Below are 19304 nucleotides of genomic sequence, written 5' to 3'. Positions count from 1 at the left end.
GAGTTTCAAGGCTACTCAGACAGAACTGTAACAGTACTTCTTGAAACAGGAAATAAGTAAGTAGAATAAAAAGTTTGCTGCTCTGAATTTCCAGGTGTTTAGGAAAAAGTCTTGTTACTATGGATTTATGATCTCTTTGAGAGAAGGTTAGTCTCGTGTGTTAAAAAACAGAGAGAAAATAACTGGCACTGCCCATAATTTTCTTCTATAGACAGTGCAACTACATTCATTCATCTTTCTCTCTCTGCAAACCAAGACAGAGACACCATAAATCAGATCTCCTGATTTAGCAAGAAATATGCAAAACAGTAAATCAAAATGAAGCTGCATCTACTACAGTTGGCAGTCACAGCTACAGTAGAAGTCAGAAGATTAATGATGTCCATTTTTATTTCCAATGCTCTAAAAGCAAAAAGCCAAGATTAAACACCAGGAGTCTTTGGTAACAGGTGCTGCAGGATGCTAAAAGCAATTATTCTCAATGTTCATGTCAGGTGAAGCAAAAGGCAGTGCTGAGGAGTTGTGAGAGAAGGAAATAGCTTCATTTTCTTCTAAGTTTTCCTAAAATGAACAGGGAACAGATGTTCACACTGCAAATAGCCTAGTACTCAAAAGCTCTTAGAAATTAGAAGGCCAAACCATCTTTAGTCATCCTCCCCCTTTGAAATTTATTGAAATCAGCAGGAACTCACATTGGTTATCACTAAACTAAAGGAATTACCACTGTTCCAACATAAGGTATGGAAAGCAGAGTTAATTTAGCCTTCATACACTTGAGTACTGAATGCTCAAAATCACTCATGAGAATTAAGAATGCAAGTCTATGAAAACAGCCTCCTTCCTTATCAAGCCACAAAGATAATCACTGCCTCAGTGACATATCATGGTATTCAAAATTCTCCTCTCTAATACAAACCATTTATCAGTTCACATCACTTAAGACTTGGCTTGAAACAAGAACGTGGCCCCACACTGCGATTTGCAGATCTGAAGCTTCTTATCTATAACAGAAGTACTCAGTGAAGCACTAACAGAGAAAGCCACCATAACAGAAACATTAGTCAAAGGCCACTGCCAACTACCAAGGAGAGAAAGTATTGGTTGTCTTCTGCTTTGACAAGGGCTACAAAACACTTAGATAAAATTGAGGCAAAATTTATGTACATACTCTAACACTGTAACATGGTGGAAAGCATAGCACCGACAGCGTAGTAGAAAGTCCTAGGCTGCAACAAGTGAGGATATGCTCAAATGTGGCAGACGAGGGCAGAGAAATTAAAAGAAAGAATCTGCTTACCCTTGAAAGGCCTCATGTAGGCAGGGATCTCCAGCAAGATGCCCTTGCCTCCACTGCTAAACTTTAAATGAGGTCTGGGAAGGGGTGGCTCCATTCCTTCTGGTCACTCAAGCGCACTGCATGCACCTGAGCTGCCCTGGGTTGGCCCTGCCTTCTTACCAGGTGCTCAAGCACTGGTTCAAGCCATGACTTAGCATTTTCACTATATATATATATTGAAAATATAAAAATGTATTATATTGGTCTCCCCAAGTTATTTTTTTGTTTGTTTTAATTTTAAAATGAACAAAATTGATCACATAAAGTTAATAGGGCAAATGAATACTGAACAAACATCCACAAACTTATGTACATAAAAATGTAAAAAATAATGCAAGGCACTCACACATTTACAGGGAAAAAGAGATGTTACTAAGCACCACATATACTTACAGGGATCAGAAAAAATGTTAATATTCTTGTTTTCAGGCAATATATATCAGAATCAATGAATATAATGAAGTACACTTAAGAGAGTGTTTTAAAACAATCTTAGAACAAGAAAAAGTTTCATGGTACTTGCTCTTTCCTTTGCAGAACCAGAAATTCATTAAATGAAATGGGATTGCATCACAGATAAGTAGTCTCAAAGGAAAAAGATGGGAATTGAGAGCTTTATTGAGTACATTATCAAGATTTCTAAAAACTGTGAAAGACATGTTACATAAGAAACTCCAAATCCTGATGGATACTTCAATAATATTATTCAGTAAAGAACATTATTCAGTGATGACTTCATTGCCATCACCATCAATACAATACATTCTAGATCTGGTGCAAGTATGGATGAGAAAACACTCATCTCATGCAGTGCACAGAAGCAGGTGCAGCATATTTTGATACAGGCATAACATCAAAGAGAGCTTTCATGGATTGGAATTCCAATTTCTCTGTATAGTTATCTTTCACTTTACATTATGTACAAGTTTTAAGTAATTATTAATAAAACAGTCTAGAAAATTATACTTGTTAAGTTACAGTAAACCTCCCTGTAAATCTGAAGTGTCTTCTTTCGATACTAGAATACAAGGAGGAATTAGGTCCTTTTATCAGTTACATGCTTTGAGGCCAAAGAGAGAACGTAACTCCACAAGTATAGGGTTCTAATAATTTAAGAGTAACTTCAGCTTATTTCTTTTCATGGTTCTGTGGGTTATTCCCAAAATTCTGTTTAAAATCCAAGGTCCATTAGCTGAATTTTAAGCTCTGAATAACATCTATTAACCTGCCACCAATAAAAAGTACGCCTAATTAGCATGAAGTTTCAAACCATTTCTGTTTATAGCCAATGCCAAATTAAACATATCACAAACAGATCTCCAACCCAAGGCTAAAATGAATATAGATTCTTAAATTTTTGTTTCAGTAAGATAAAGCAGCCATGCAAAACCAGACATTATTCAAATATCTTTGCTTTCCCTCATCCAGATGTGACAATTAACTCTTTTTTTCAACATATGAGATCACTGATTCAACTACTAGGCTACTGTTGCAGGTAGCACAGTCTTCTCTGCTGGGGCATTTTTGTTTACATCAAGTCAGAGAAAAAGAAGCAGTGTATTCTTTAGGCCCCAACTACTAGCTTTCTTTGGCTTTGGAGGAGTCAAGTTTCCCTTCTGATTGACAGTTACTTAATACACATGAAATAACACCAATAAAAGGAAGAAACAGCATGTGTTAAGGCTCTTACACCAGTGGGGAACACAGAAAAGTAGTGCTTACAAACATAGATGTCCTACATTACTAATAAATACCAAGTAAATGTGAAAAACCAGCCCCCAAAATGGTACGCCCTAACTTAGATGCCTATTTAAAATATTTTTTCATGGTCTTTCAGGTTGACTGAGATCACTGACACTGAAATTTTCCTGACTAGTCAGGCCCAATACAGTCTTCAAAGGCAGCAATATTTGTAAAAATTATTTACTGATGTTTTAAAAATTGTTGCCAGAATTCCTGCTGACAGCTCATGGACCTTTAACCTTAACAACATACTCTTTACTCATTTATTATCAAGTATGTTATGAGGATAAGAGAAAAGAATAAAAATTCTGATCAGATTTATTAAAACCATGACAAATACATACTCCTTAAAAATATCTGAGAGTGTGACCATAATTTAATCATTTACCCTGCTTGTTGTGTTAATGAAAGAGTCTAAACAGCAAGAAACCAAAATAACTTTTCACATAAGTCTCAGAAAATAGTACTCTCTCAAGAAGATTGAGGGCAGCACTATCTGACCTCTAAAACTTCTCAAGCAGTGTTTAAGCCAGTGAATTACTGCCTAGCTTGCTGCATGGCTTGAAGAAGCAGCTGTGTCCACCACTCTTTGGGGTTATCTGCAGTCACACCATTCTAAAATATTCAAAATCTTATCAGAGCTTTCTACAGAAAAGATACAGAAAAGCAGCATAGCCACTGTCTCTGTTTCTTACATACATTTTGCTGCACATATATAAGCCCATGCTGTCATTTCTGTGAATATTTACTAGACTCTGAAAAACTCAAGCCTGGACTTCAAATGGAAGAATTTGTTTAAAGCACTTCCTAACCTTCAATGAAAAGAGTAAACCCTGATGTTCCTCAATTCAGAGCCTTCAGGCTTCAAAGGCTTTTTTTTCCCCATAGGAAGAAAGATCGTTCAGACTTCAACAGAAGCCTTGTAATACTGCATCTATAAGAGAAATATAGTGAAAATCAAAAGGTATGTGACCAGCTGATAACTTATCACATGCGTGAAAATTCCAGTATGCATGAGTCTCAATGTTTTGGGGTGTCTGGAGTGCTAGGTCAAAGAATGTAATAAATCAATTAATTAATTTTAAAAGCATTTGCATGAATGGAAAGGAAATTCATGAAGCAATTAGCAGCATTTTGAACGCAACACTCACAATATCCCTTTCTAATACAGCACTGCCTCACCTCCCCCAGCTGCCAAACTAACAGTGATGGGAATTGAGTGTGAAAAGGGTCACCAGCATTCTTTCAGGAATGGAGGGTCATCTCAGTGTAGATTATCTCATGCTGAGCAGCTACATGTCAGCTAGATATAAAGCTAAAGATTTATATTCTTATTCCTTCTCAAAATAAGACATAATTCAAAATTCCAGATACTTCTGTACCGGATTTAAAAAACACGTACATGCCTTGGGGCATTTACAAGAGTAGCATCATGTACACGACTTCTAGGTCCTGCTTTGTGTTACCATGCTTTGAGATACTCCACAGGTTAGATCAACAGAAAAGTTTAATTCAGAAAGGCAAGTTTATTTACAGGATAGCCAGGTCAAAGCTGAAGTCCTTGTCCCAGAAGTTTTCCCCATGCAGAAACTATCAAAGATAAGAGCAAGATTTCGTACAAAACTCCTTGTCCTGCTAGATCTCCACAGAGACCAGCAATAGAATGTCCTTTCTAAAGTAACATTAACAATAGAACACACTTCTTCCTTAGCAGGTGGTGACACACTCTTACAATTTGCTCAGAAGATACAAGGCTACTTTACTTCAAGCTGCAATTGTTCAAAGATGCAGTGCTTCTTACAACAAAGATTCAAAATGGAAGCAAAATGCTCTATATCCTAAATTATTCTTTTATTGTAAATAATCTTAACATATACCACACTCATTAAATTAATCTTTACCACAAATATAGTACTTATTAGAAGACAATACTAAATTGAGACTAAAATAAACTACAGCCCTTAAAAGGAAGGTATATTTGTCGCTTGTCATTGAAAGGACCATTGATTGGATTCAGTATCTGCACCCAAATCACCATTAGAAGTTAATTATTCATATCAGTATCATCTAATATTCATAAACCTGCCAGCACAGTACTTTGGACAGTTCTCACTGTTCCGTTAAAACATAGAATTCCCATGGCACAGTATAAGCGTGTGTGTATATATAGATTATTTTGCAGCAATATCCCAACAAATGACAATTCACAGAAGTTGCCATCTTTTTAAATGGTTGGGCAATCTGTTAGATATCAATCATGATACATGGCAATTAAGTATTGAGATAAATGAGAAGTCTCCCAAGGCCTTCAGAAATTTTCCAAAGCTCATTGCCAGCTGTAGACTAGCCAGCGTGTAGCACTATTGGATCAGCAGTACCCAAGAACAGAAAAACAGTAAGCTCCTAGTTCTCAGTCTATTTCACTCCTGATGTTTCTCAAGTAATTACAACGAGAAGTTCTCATGAATGCCTTGGCATTTCCTTCATACTATAACATTTTAGTTAATTGGTTTTTTTTTTCCCCGAGATGATGGATGACTTATATCTGAGGCTCATTTGAAGTTCACTTTGCTGTTAAGGACCAGAATGAAATGCTGTATTATATGATTCAAATTCTAAAAGAATATTTTCCATTTTTCCACTTCCAGCCTCAACTACAAATTAGCAAACTTTTGTATGTAATCAATTCTTACTTATTGACCATAACGTCACATACAACATGCACACAAACAGGAAGTCACTACTCCACTTGGCACATCCAAAAAAGCTTAGGATTCATAATCCGGAATGAATGACTTTTTTTATTATAACACAGCACCATTGTAATGAGTCTCCTAATCAGTGCCTTCTACTTCATATTTTATAACACATATAACATGCAGATTCTTCTCCTCTCTACCAAAACTTCACCAAAATGCAAGGCACATGAGATACAAAAGAAAAATTAACAGGAGGGGTCACATTTTGAAAGCAATTTGTGGACTTTCTTGTTAAAATGTTATACACTAAAGATTTTCTTTAGATTTTCTTCTTGAACTATCAGCAGATGAAATAATATGAAGTCCAGAGCTAAACAGACTTATATAAATGATACTAATCAAATATAATAATCCAAACTAAATTAGTCCCTTCCATCTTGCCAGGTACAGTTAAAAAATAAACAGCCTAAATGTGGGATCTCACTTCTGAGACAATGATAGCCAAGAATTCACATCATCAGCTAGAAACTAAGAGTATTGAAAATGATGGGATTCTCATGATGGATTTTGAGTACATTTAGTTTCCTGCATTCCGGCTGTGTATATTTAGAGAAAATGAATTCTATCAGCATAAACAATGCAACAATGAAGAGCAAATGAGTTAAGCAATCTTCATAACCAATTCATGCTAATATTTGCACTTATCCCACACTGCACTCAAGTTAGATATTACCATGTGAGCTAGACATTACATTCAACACTTTTTATTTAAACTGCCTGAAGTTGAATAGAAAATGATAGCAAATCATGACTACTGTCCTCATTCATATTTGCTACTGCAGCATCACACCTGTACAGAAAACCATCAGAGCTGTCCCGAACAACATTCACTGGCTCCTCTGAAAATTCATCTCTTAACCCCCCTCTTACATGCTGGTTAAATGTGTACAGTCCTCTCATGAGAAAAAAAACAGAAGAGGAATACCTTCATTCCAGACTTACAATCTTCAAAATTCAGCAACTTTGTAATTTTTCCATTTAGCTTGATAATGAAATAGAATTGTGTGAAATTACTAATAGTTAGCCTTGTAAAGGGAAAGAGGCTAACTTGAATATGCCTGGGGCAGTTACTCATAAATTCACTGTGTTTTGAAATTCGTTATTTGAAAATAGTTTATTTTCTTGTTATTTCATTATTTCCACAACTCTTCCCAAGTCAATCTTTTAATTATTGAAGAGTATTAGAAGACAAAGATTATTTCAACTTCATCAGTTACATCAGAATTCAAGTGGGCTGAAAAGATTGCTCTTTAGAAAGCATATTTCTGAGCAGAAAAAAAATATTTCCACTGTTGAAAGTGAATTTTTCACTTATCACCTGTTATGCCTATTTAACAAATTATTTTACCAACAAATTAATAGAGATAACCATAATATTCCTCAATTGGAAACACTGACTCAGTACTCAACAGAAAGGGTATTCTGAGGCTGAGTTTTAGTCTGTCAGGTCAATTCAAAAGCATGGCAGAAACAGAAACTGAAACAAAAATATTAAATGATCCATCTGTAGGTATAAGTCATGATAATTTGCCTAGACGGAAATAAAATTCATTACAGAAATCAGAAGACTGTCTACCAAAGAGAACTATCCCCCTCCAGACAGCAATATAATTTATTGCCTGTCTCAAAAACTAACTCTGATGCGCCCTTCTCTATCAGAGAATCCCCACCAAAAAAAATCATACTAAATCTGGTATCGTTCTGCAAATGCAATCACATTTTTACCCAAATCAAGAGTTTAAGTGTTATTTTAAAGAAAAGGGTAGAACCATCATCCCCATCTTAGAGACAAATGCACACAAGTGCATTAAGTATTTTCATGGTAATTCAGCAAGATTGTGATAGAGTTGTCATCTCTTGACACGTGCTGTAGTTAGTCAACCCCATGTCTTCACTACAGAATTTTCTTTGAAATAAATCATGTTTCCAGAGAAGTAAAATCTGAGAGGTTTTTCTTACCTGGCAAAAAAAGATGCTGCCACCGAGGTGCCTGTGGATACATCAGCAGCAACATATGTGCTCTGGGAAGCAGGGAAGCTGTACAAGGAGGGTTTATCTGCATTGTAGCGGTTCAATGCTGCTTCAGTCAGGCCCTCTCGACTAGTCTCTGTCATAAGCTGAGATATCTGAAGACAGAAAAAAAAGCAGTGAGTGTAATCAGCTAAAGCTCACTAGCTGACCCCCTCCTCATCCAGAAGTGCCTCTGGGTTGCAGATGAAGTGGGAGAGGAATTTCATTCACTAAATCTCTGCATCTCTGTGAACAAGTTTATTGCATCTGTAATGCTAATCTACATTAATTTGTCTCAGACCTAACCTTGTTTGCATTAATTTTAATGGGATAAATTAATTCCATCATTACAAATGTCAATAATGTCAATGGATTTCCATCTATACGGAAAGAGTAAACCATAATCTTTTTTGGGTTTCACGATAAGGTAATCAAAAGAGCCTTGAAATGTGTAAGATATTTATATTTTACTTCAGGAAATAGAAAAAACAAATTTATTTGCCTTTGCAAAATAACAGTGCTAGCACATAACTATTTTTGTTGACCTTTCTTCAGGAAAGCCAACATAGCACAGGAAGGAGTCCCTTGGGAACCTAGATTATTTATCATTACCATTCATTTTCATTGGCTTCCCTGAAAGGTTTTAAACAACCCACGATTTCATACTTCTGATGGCCAGTCAGCATTTTGTCTCTGTTCAAAAACTCATCTCAGCCTTTCTCTGTCTGGGAAAAACAGATAATGCTAGCAATACTCCAAGGCATATAGCTTCCTTCTACCTGCAAAGAGTTTGCTAGAACCAGTCTCCTGCATTCTATTTCACTTCTTGTGCCTATCTTTATCACCACAATAAGGAGGTGATATCACCACAATAACAAGAAGATATCTCTGTGAGGCACATCAAGAAAATTATTTGAGATCACCCTGTAGTTAACTCATTTTCCAGTTAAGCTTGCTTTAGTTTAGCTGGTATCCATTTTACTACAGCCAGAAGATAGTCTAAAAGTTCATCCATATTTTACATATTTAAGGTCAATTAACTGTGATGTCTCATGGAGTACTACACTAGATACTGTATTTTATGAGGAACCAGTAAAATTGCTAAAAGTGCCCTAATCACGCTTCTTTCCCACTGCCCCTTTCTGATTCACAGGTTCACTATAATGATTGAGCAGTGCTCTCAGAAGCTACCAAGACTTAAAATCATCTCGTACTACCGGCAAAACTCAGGAATTTAGGCTACCTGCCAATACCTCCCCTTATTTCTAGCACACAGGTAACCGGACTCTTCAATGCTATACTAACCTATGTAAGTCCACTTGAGGCATCCAATACACTTGAATTCACTAAGTAATGAATTGCCAAAGCTTGCATAATTTTTGTTAATTCAATTATTTGTATTTGCAGGGAATTAACTAGGGATGGCCATGGTTGGACTCGATGATCTTTAAGGTTTTTTCCAACTAGAGCAATTCTATGACTATATGGGCCATGGCAGAGGCACTGGAATTAGAAAACGTTTAAAGGTCCCTTCCAACCTGATGCCTTCTATCATTCTGTGATCATTATTCAATTCAGACAGTGCTGAGCGTTAACAGGAAGTGACACTCACTCCAAAGGAACCTGATAGCAATTAAGCTAACGAGGTGTCTTATCTCAATTGCAGTCATAGTTCAGTCATAGACAGTCTCAACTGCAATCATAACTTCCTCGTCTATTGCCAAATATAAATTTCCACAGCCACTGCAGCATATTTCTATTGCTGTCAGCAGATTCCCTGAAAGTGCAAGATGGCAAAGCTTGGAAGAGGTACTTTTGCCAACTGTATAACGGGAAAGGACTTGAGATATCCAAGACATACCATGCCATGGTCATAAAAGGAATAATTAAATAGCTTTGGAGAATTTTAGATGATCCAAACTCATATCCACAAATGCTATTACCAAGAATACCACAGAACAAACATGAAAAATAAAGAGCCACTAACTGAGTGTGAACATTTCCTGAAGACTACTATACTCAAGTTTCTTCAAAAGCTGATCAGATGCATTAACACAGTCCAAAATCAAATACTGTCTTACCTAGGAGACATGAGATTATTTTAGAAAAATACATACATAGACCATTCCTTCTCACCTATGCACTCAAACAGGAATACATATTATCCAGGAAAACATACTCTTATGCCTTTTAATAAATGGGGTTGAGTATCTTAAAAATAGACTGTACTTAGGCCATACTTTCTTATATTGAAAAATGCAAAAGAACTGAACAAGAAACAGGAAATAAATATCTTTACAGATTCTGCATTTGTGGATACCATGCAACCTGTAGGACAGAAAATGTATGAATAATACTCATTTGAGAAATAATATATTTCTCAACACGTGTGGGGATGTTTCTATGATCTGTCAGTAGTACTACTATTTTTAGTAGTATTACTATTTTTTATCACACAATAGTCTAAATACAAGGATGGCAAAGTTGCTCAAACTGCAGGCTATGAAACATCTGTATGGTACTGACCACAAGAGTCTATTAGAAAGGCAGCAATTCCTTGGAGCTCTCCCTCTTTTTCATTTGCACAACTTGCTTTGGTGCAGAAAGCTATTGTTGATGTTGACAGTGATGCATCAATCATGAAAAACAGCATTCCAGTGTAAACAACCATGGATAGAGAGCCCTCCCAGAACTGCACTAGATGGACACTCACAATGGGGCAAATTGGTCTTAAATACTTCTTAGGTCCTGAGGGTCTGGCACTATTGTGTGACTTTCTTACCCACAGTGACATACTTTCTGGGCAAAACTCTACTTCTCAGTGTGAGCTTTCACAGAATTAAACTCCCAAACGTATATACTAAAAGATACCAAAATGGAACTGTATTTTATTTTGCTTAAAACAAGGTGTAGATAAATTAAGACAACAGAATTTGAGTAAGCTACAGTCCAGGATCTCCTAAACTAGGAATGGTTTCCAGCTTCCTTTGCCTGCCAAAGCTGAATTTTCAATGGTCTCCAGAAGTGATGCAAGTTGAAATATTTGCCTAAATTTCAAAAATTTTACTGTTTCTCATCTAGGAAGTGTGCAACACTACTCTCTTCTATACAAGTCAAAACACCCGAAAGTATCTAGTGAAACAGTAATACCCAGCCTCAAATGGAACAGTGGTTTTACTTGAAAAAGCTTCTCAAGTTACCATCTTGCTATCTTTTACTTATATGAAGACAAGTACAGGAGAACAGACTATGACATCTTATTAAGGAATTGTCCCTTTGGAAACTCAGCTAGTGGAGATGAAACACAAAGTGTGATGCCAAACCTTGGCCAGGATGGGAGCCTTTTTGACATCCAATGCTCATTACAGCACCGCTTATACTGCAGGAGTTTCAACCTCTGGGTCAATACACAGACTAAGCACTACACCTGAAACCTAGACATACACAACGTCTGTAAAATCTTCATATTTTCCAAGAATTCAATATATATACACAAGACAGTGGACAGAAATAAGTTCAAATCATTCATACCCAAGTATCCAGAGACTATCAACTAATTCTACTACATTTCTTTCTTTTACTTCATATGCCAGGGAGTATGGAAGTAATTTAAACTGTTGTACCAAACTGAAGAGCGGGCTTGTGAAATATCTCTCCATCTCACTTCTTTTGTCCTCCAGCTGTAGTATCAAAAAATCCCTTTCTCCTCTGACGCTTTGCAGAAGTTCATGCATATACAGATGTGACTAAAATAAAATAGTAACATTTTTTAAATCTCAGAAAATTTCTTTTTCTCTATCCTACTTCAAAAGACATAGTTGAAAATCATGTTTTGATTGTTAGCAAACACTATTCTTCTGGAGCTGTTTACTTGATTCTTGAGGCGGGGGGTGTGATGAAGAGTAAATACCGCATGCCTGGCGAGGACGCTTCCCAAATCTGACCCTTAAGCATCGCTGCCTCTCTCACTAGATACAGTTTCTGGATTTAAGGGGGAAAAGAAAAACAGATTCCTTAACTCTCTTTTTCTTGCCTTTTGATTACCCACATACCACACACATGAGGTTTAAGATAAATTAATAGGATATATTTTAAGAAATTCGTTTATTGAATTATTGGCAGCACATCAGTGAACAGATAAGCAACAAAAGGACAAAGCACGGAACAACGCAACCTTTCATGCCTTAATAAAAACCTTTTAAGTGCATATGGAAGAAGACAGATGTCCCTCCTCAGGCCCCATTTTTTCTCCTGTCTCATAAAAGTGAGGCAGCCATTAACCTCTTCTTTCTCTGCTTTCTGACAGCATACAGCAAGAGCTGGAGATAAGCCACAATTTAAATTCTCGATTTCATAGGAAATAGAGTTAAATGACAGGGGTTAGCCAGGCTAGAGTCTCTTCCTATTCCAATTAAGGAGAGATTCTGTGAATAAAACTTGCCATCTGCAGTATGAGGTTAATTATATTTATCTAAGGGCATTTTACAGCCAAGCTCATTAATGTTTCTAAAGCTCCTTACTAAAGACTCCAACTGGAAGTGCCATTGAAATTGAACATTTATGAAAGAAGTGAAACATTCTTTGCTTTGGAGAATGTGAAGTACCCTGAACATTCCTGAAATCTAATACACTTCAGTGATTGCTGAATGAACTAGATGTACAGAAATGTATGAAATGTATCCATATCTGAAGCCAAATTCAAGATAAACATCTGAGAGGTGTTTCACAGCGACATTGGAGACCATGTAGAAGATCCTGCTCTCAGAAGAGAAGCCCATTAGCAAGAAGAAACTGACAATAACTTTCATAAAAAAGCAGGCTCATGAATTACTTCTTTGGCAGCCTGCTCTTGATTCAGAGCAGCACTCTGATTTTTTCACATCATAAATCTTGAAGAAATAACTTCCAGATTTATTTTAGAAAGAAAATGTCTGGATGTCTAAATGTCAAGAAACAGATTCTTGTGAAAGATTCCCCTTTATAAGACAGGAGGGAAGCTCTAAAAAAAAAAAAAAAAAAAAACCTCTCCAAAAGCTTCAACACTCCAGAACCATCATCAATTCTTATATGTCTGCTTAGAACACAGATTTACTAGCTTAATTGTAAGTCTCTTTTTCTGTTCAGCTTTTACTATCTGTCCAAGTCCATTTGGCTCATCAGAATTTTGAGTCATAAGAAGATATAGTTTTTATTCTTGTTTGGCCCAAATACTCTAGACGATGGTCTGTGGGAGCGACAAAGCAGGCAATAGGAGAGGCATCTCACAGTACCTCATTCACTTGTCCAAGAAAAATCAAGTAAATGCAGAAAGACATCTCTCAACAAGAGAATAATAAATTAACAGTGTGTACTCTTCCTACAATATGTTTTTTTTTTTTTTTTTTAATCTAAGCCCTTCTTGAAATACTGACGTTTTACCAAACACGTAAGTTTGCATACAAAGACATAGTAAGTTCTGCATGATAATTTTCAGCTGCATTCTTTTGTTCTTTATCATAGTATTCAAGGAAGAAAGTAACAGCTAGGTTCCACTGTGCTCAGTGCCACAGAGAGAAAAGTGGATAATTTGACATTTTATATATTTCATTTTTCTAACTCTAGTGTGTTACTGGGACCAGTTATCATGTGAAAAAAGCTGACTTTAGCATCAGTCAGCTTTACAGATCACCACTGAACAGAGATCCAAACATTTGAGATAGATTTGAGGTAAATCTAATAGTTTACTGAAACTGAAATGGAGCTTTGGGAGTGGGGAAATAGAGCAATCTTTTACTGCCTACACAACTCACAAATTAATCTTTACGCATCTGACACAAGGCAAAAAGGAACAATGGCATAATTCAATCAAAACAACCTGAAAGCAACAGTGATTTGCAAAGTCAGTCGTCTTTAACGTACCATGGAGTAGGAGGGACATGCTCTGTATCTACCACAAACCACTCTCTACAACACATAACATTCAGGACAAAATCCACCTATAAAAGAAATCATTTTTGAACAGCAACAAATTCCTGTAGCTAAGGGCAGTGATGCAGCCTCATAGCATCTTGTCATTTTATTATGACCTTTTTCTCACATGGCAGAATACTAACTGCTACAGTGGGAGATCACTAACTGCTGATACAGAGACTGAGAGAACAAGAGCAAGATAGCAATTCTTGATAGTCCTTTCCTATCAAAAGAATGAGAAAAAGACTGAAAAAAGACACGCACAATATCTGCTACATTCATGATCTTAGTTGCAGTATGTGATGTAGACATACCAAATGTTGCTTATCAAACGCACTGTGAAAACTGAAACTGAGAAGGTCCTCAGGCATGCTTTGCTCCTGCTTTATTAATACTTTCACACAAGATCTGAAATATTTTTGAATATGTCAATATTTTGTATTGAAAGACAAAACAGTGCACACTCAGAATAAAGTTTTAGGAATCACTGGGATAGCAAGAATGCTAATTATGGAACTGGTGAGGCCCAACCTCGCGTACTATGTTCTGTTTTGGTCACCTCAATACAGAAAGAAAATTGAGGTGTGGAGAAGGTCCAAAGAAGGGCAACAAGGCTTGGAGAATATGCCCTACAAGGAGAGACTGAAGAAACTGGGGCTGTTTAGTCTGAGGAAGAGGAGGCTGAGGAGAGACCTTATTGCTCTCTTCCAGTACCTGAAAGGTGCTTACAGTGAGAGCGGGGTTGTTTTCTTCTCACTGGAGACAGGTGTCAGGACAAGGGGAAATGGACTCAAGTTGCCAGGGTAAATTTAGGTTGGATATTAGGAAACGCTTCTTTACAGAAAGGGTTGTTAAGCACCGGAATAGGCTCCTCAGGGAGGTGGTAGAGTCACCGTCTCTGGATGCGTTTAAAAACTGTTTGGATGTGGTGCTCAGGCACATGATCTAGCAGAGGGTTGTAAGAGTTAGAGTGGTGTGGTTAGGTTGTGGTTGGACTCAGTCTTTAAGGTCTTTTCCAACCTGAGCAATTCTAAGATTCTATGATTTTATTCTGTTTCTCTTCTAAAGAAAACTCAGACTGCATCTAGCATAAACTATTTTTACTAAAATATTACTACTTAGTAACCATGACAGCACCTAGAGCTTAACTGCAGTCTCCATCTTCCCACTGTCCAGAAGAAAGGTGACCTTTGACTGTAGCAGACACTTCTTATGTCCTTCTATAAACAAGATTGCTATTTAACACAGATCTAATACACTCCTCAGCACTGATAAAATCACAGTTTTTGCAGACATCGAAACATCCTCTCATTAAAATTTTTATGATACAGTTATATCTCACACTCCGGAGCCCATAACATTAAGTATATTGCAGCAAATCGCTGAATGTCTTAAGGTTAATTACTTACCAGCTGATCTCACTAATCCTGGGTTTATCCCTCCTGAAAGACATATCCCTCTGACTCCTCACCCCAAGAGTTCTGCCTCATGAAATAGTATTTCTGAAGTTTTATTTATACCCTGTTTTTTCCATAATAAATAATGACAGCATCTAGTACTCTCCTTATTTCCACTTATTCAGTGTACTTTCTTGCCCTATCTTTTGTACCGAAAAAAAAAAAAAAAAAAAAAAAAAAACAATAAAAAAAAACAAGAACATACAAAGCAGTGGTGCAGTCTCTTCAAAAACAATACCTAGTAAACATTACTGGTAAGTTCTGGAGTTTTTTTGTTTTCTGAAAACAACTGCTCTATTAAGTCTATGGCAATAGTTCATTTGCTTGATCAGCAAATTTCCATACAGACCTTAACCCTGCAAATATAAATCAGTGCACATTCCCAACCAACCTCCAGCACTGAGGCATGAGGTACTAAATTGGTTTGGCTTAACAATGGTGATTTGGCTTAGCAATGAACTCAGTGCTCCCAGATTGCCAATGCACTCCAAAGCTAACTGTACCATGGAAAGAATGGTTAGAGTTCTACCTACGTTAAAAGGAATCTCTACACGGAATATGAAAATATATTGGCCAAGCTTGCTTCTTGCTCTCTCTTTTTTTACTGATACATTTATTGATTAAAAAGGAAAACAAAAATGTAAAAATATCATAGGAGGTAAATTGTGTGGTTTTAAGTATTCAGAACAGTAAATGTCCACCTACAGTGAATATATCCTTGTATGGAAGTTGCAGACTCCAGTCTATAGTACTCCTATAGCACAATATGCATGCCATTTTATTTATTGCACATTTTATTTATTGGTTCCTACTTCTTGGTAGGAACTTCTTGGTATTAGTTCCTACTTGTCAACATTTTTTGTTAAAGGTAAGGCCTCCACCATGTTACCAAAAAAAAAAAACAACAAAAAAAAACAGTTACCATAGTTTACCTTCCCCTGTATTCTACATTGTATGACATCCATTTAGGATTGCATCAGCCTCTCCTGTTACCTTCAAAGGAAGCCATTGGAAGGACAGCTGCCCCAAGGTGCAGATCTTCTCACTCTTTACACTGCAGAGAAGCAGACTACCCATGGACAGACACTTGGAAACTGCAAACTGTCCCTTACAAGTAAGGCAGTAAAGTACTAACAGCTATATCCAAACATCCCCCTCATTCATTAAGCTCCACAGGTCAAGCCTCTGTGAACAGAACAGCAACACAAGGCTTCCAAGCTAGCATATTCCCGTAATCACTCTGCAAACAAACAAAAAAAAAATTGGAGCAACAGACTAAAAAAGAGTTCTAGTCTCACTTTTGGGTGGCTAGGCATTTCAGCAATGCAAAAAATAATACTGTGCACATACACAATAAAATCTGCTTGCTTTCCCATCAAGGAGATAACATGGCAATCTGTGAGAAAGCAAAGGCTGCCCCTAGCTTTCAGAATTACTTTTTTTTTTTTTTTTTTTTTTTTTTTAAGTCTACTTCATTAAAGTTTGCAATTCTTTTCATATGGCTGCTGCCTTATGTACACCTGGAAATTAATTGGATTTTTCTCTACTGTGACTTTTATTTGCTATCAGATTTCTAATATATCATAAAAGAAAGCATCTTACCTAATAAAAGGACTCTCTTTGTGTGGCTCATTTAAAGTTGATTGCATACATGTAGATAGAGCGGTCACACGGTCACACTGTAAACCTTTTCTGCATCAGCTACCTTTCAAGACATCAGTGACCAGGCTAATTGTGCTAAAATAACTAGGGCAGAAGCGCATGTGGACAGTGAAAGGTGACCACACCTGACTTCCACCTGTACACATAACACAGCAGTCAAGTAAACTGGCTGTACCCTCGCAGCTGAGGCAGAATTCTTTCAAGTTCACAGTGTGCAGGAGCAATACATTTGTTAGGAAAACAAACTTTCATTTCTCTGATCAGTTACTATCATGACAGCAATGTCAACGCATTATAAGGAGTTCAAATCTTACCGTAGAGGTTTCTCTATCACAAACAGCAATCTGTAAGACACTGACCTTTCACTATCAGTTGACAAGAGCAGCTCTAGAAGCTATCAGAGTGCATCAGCATGCGGGCCTAACTTAAATGGCATTATCGACCCAGAAAGCAACCTCTTTCTACAGCTAACAAGGAAGTAAGCAATAAAAAACACCATTACTTTTCCCACAGATAGATGTGGGAATCAGATCATCAGTCTTTATTTAAAAGATATATAATAAATTCTACCATTAAAATGTGGGGGAAAAAAATATTTCATTTCCAATGTGGAAAGAAAAAATCTGACAGGCACAGAGATTCCCATACTGACTGCTTCATAAAAATGTGGCATTACAAAGTAAGGCAACACACACAATCACCACGAAAGCTCACATTTTGGGGGAATAGGATCAGTGAAAGCCTGACACATCTCTTATCCAGCTACTCACAGAAGACTGAGTGAGTTTGACCTAGATCTAGCAAATGTCTTGAATTTGTTTGAAACTTGGATTCTCCACTGCAAAGAATTACAAATGTCAGTTTTTCTGTAAACTGCAGCCAAAGGTTTAACTAAAGCAGTACTTACAGATAGTAGCACAGTAATACACAATGTCTCTGTGCATTAACTAATATGATCATTCATAAAGTACTTTACAGTAACCAGAGGACTTGAATCTTGCATCTAAGGCATAAACTTTTGCACAAGCAAAAAATAATTTCTCAGTGACATTAATTTTCTTAGTTACTATTTTTCCCCAGCTCATATGAATTTTGTATCCTATTTTATTATGTTGGCCTATGACATCACACATACCATCATATTGGTGGTATGGCAGAAGAAGTTGAACCTTCCCACCAGTATTTAGTTACTTGTTGCTGTGTGACAGATGGCAGCAGAGGGGCAGTCTGACAAAATGGCATCTGGCATGGAAGTGTGTATAAAGCAAAGATGTGGGACTGAATTCCTCCATGCAGAAAAGTGGCACCAGCTGACATTCATCAATGCTTGCTGAATGTTAATAAAGACCAAACAGTGGACACGAGCAAAATGAGGCAGTGGGTGATGCTTTTCAGCAACAACATTGTCATAGCAGCTGTGAAACAGCGGGTCACTTCCACTAGAACAGCTTCTTACAAGCATGTCATGTAGGCTCTTGTTCATTGCTGGCCAAAATGCATAGCGCAACTGATGGTAGTGGTTTTGAAAAACAGCATCTCATAGATGAGATTTTGCCTTATCAAATACTGTTACACTCTTTGTATTTGTTGTCATTTTTATGGAGGTAAGTAGGAGGCATTACTTTTGTAGCAACCTGTGTAGTTAATAATTTAGAGGTACAACTCCCATAAATTCACTAATTAATCTCTGAAAAGTTTAAAAATCAAACTGCCCTTACCATGGAAAGCTACAGCCCTAAAAGGTATTTTGCCTTATTTCAACAGCAGAGACCTTATCCCTACATAAGAGCATGCTAAGTTCAGACTGGATTTCTGTAGAAACGAAAAAAAATCATTTTGGGAAGTGTATTATGAAGACTCAAATCCTTCCAGGAGACTCCTATCTCCCAAAGTCTGTAGAAACTTCAGCCCAAGACACAGAATGCAGCAAGTTTGTAACTATTTTTTTTAAGTAAAGAGTCAACTCACTTGGAAGCCAGGTATATTTTGGACAAAGTAATACAGGTGTTTAGGAAGTTTAAGCTGAGAGACTGAAAATCCTTCTCGATTCAAAGATTTTAAGTTGGAAGATACACCTTGTAGTATCGTTTTCCATGCACTTTCCTAAATCATCTCTATGTAGAAGTACATTTTTAAAAGCTGATTATATAAAAGTTAACCTCTGACACTACTGATTATCAATACATGTTCATGCAGCTCTCTCTTTCACTGCTGCTATGAAAAATTAACCACTCATCATTTGAAAGGATTCCAAGGAGAGTCTTGTATGTTCTATTCCAGCACTTAGTAAAATAAAAATTAAAATGCATATTTCAATGCTATGTTTACTTCAGGACAGATCTAAGGTTCCGAATGTTCTCAGTTCTTTTAGAAAACTACATTGAAACC

General features: G+C 36.8%; 1 protein-coding gene across 1 annotated transcript in view; it reads right to left on the bottom strand.

Moving 5' to 3' along the window:
* The window catches only part of KIF26B (kinesin family member 26B), a 280597-nt gene that overhangs the window by 160234 nt on the left and 101059 nt on the right, over positions 1–19304 (bottom strand). The window contains exon 4 of the mRNA XM_052673160.1: positions 7798–7964. Coding sequence (XP_052529120.1) covers positions 7798–7964 — 167 coding nt within the window. The remainder of the gene's footprint in view (positions 1–7797; positions 7965–19304) is intronic.

Source organism: Tympanuchus pallidicinctus, unplaced genomic scaffold (assembly GCF_026119805.1).
Source record: "Tympanuchus pallidicinctus isolate F22 unplaced genomic scaffold, pur_lepc_1.0 scaffold1, whole genome shotgun sequence".
NCBI lineage: Eukaryota > Metazoa > Chordata > Aves > Galliformes > Phasianidae > Tympanuchus > Tympanuchus pallidicinctus.
The sequence above is the reverse complement of the archived record's forward strand: the minus strand, read 5'-3'. Positions and strand labels throughout refer to the sequence as shown.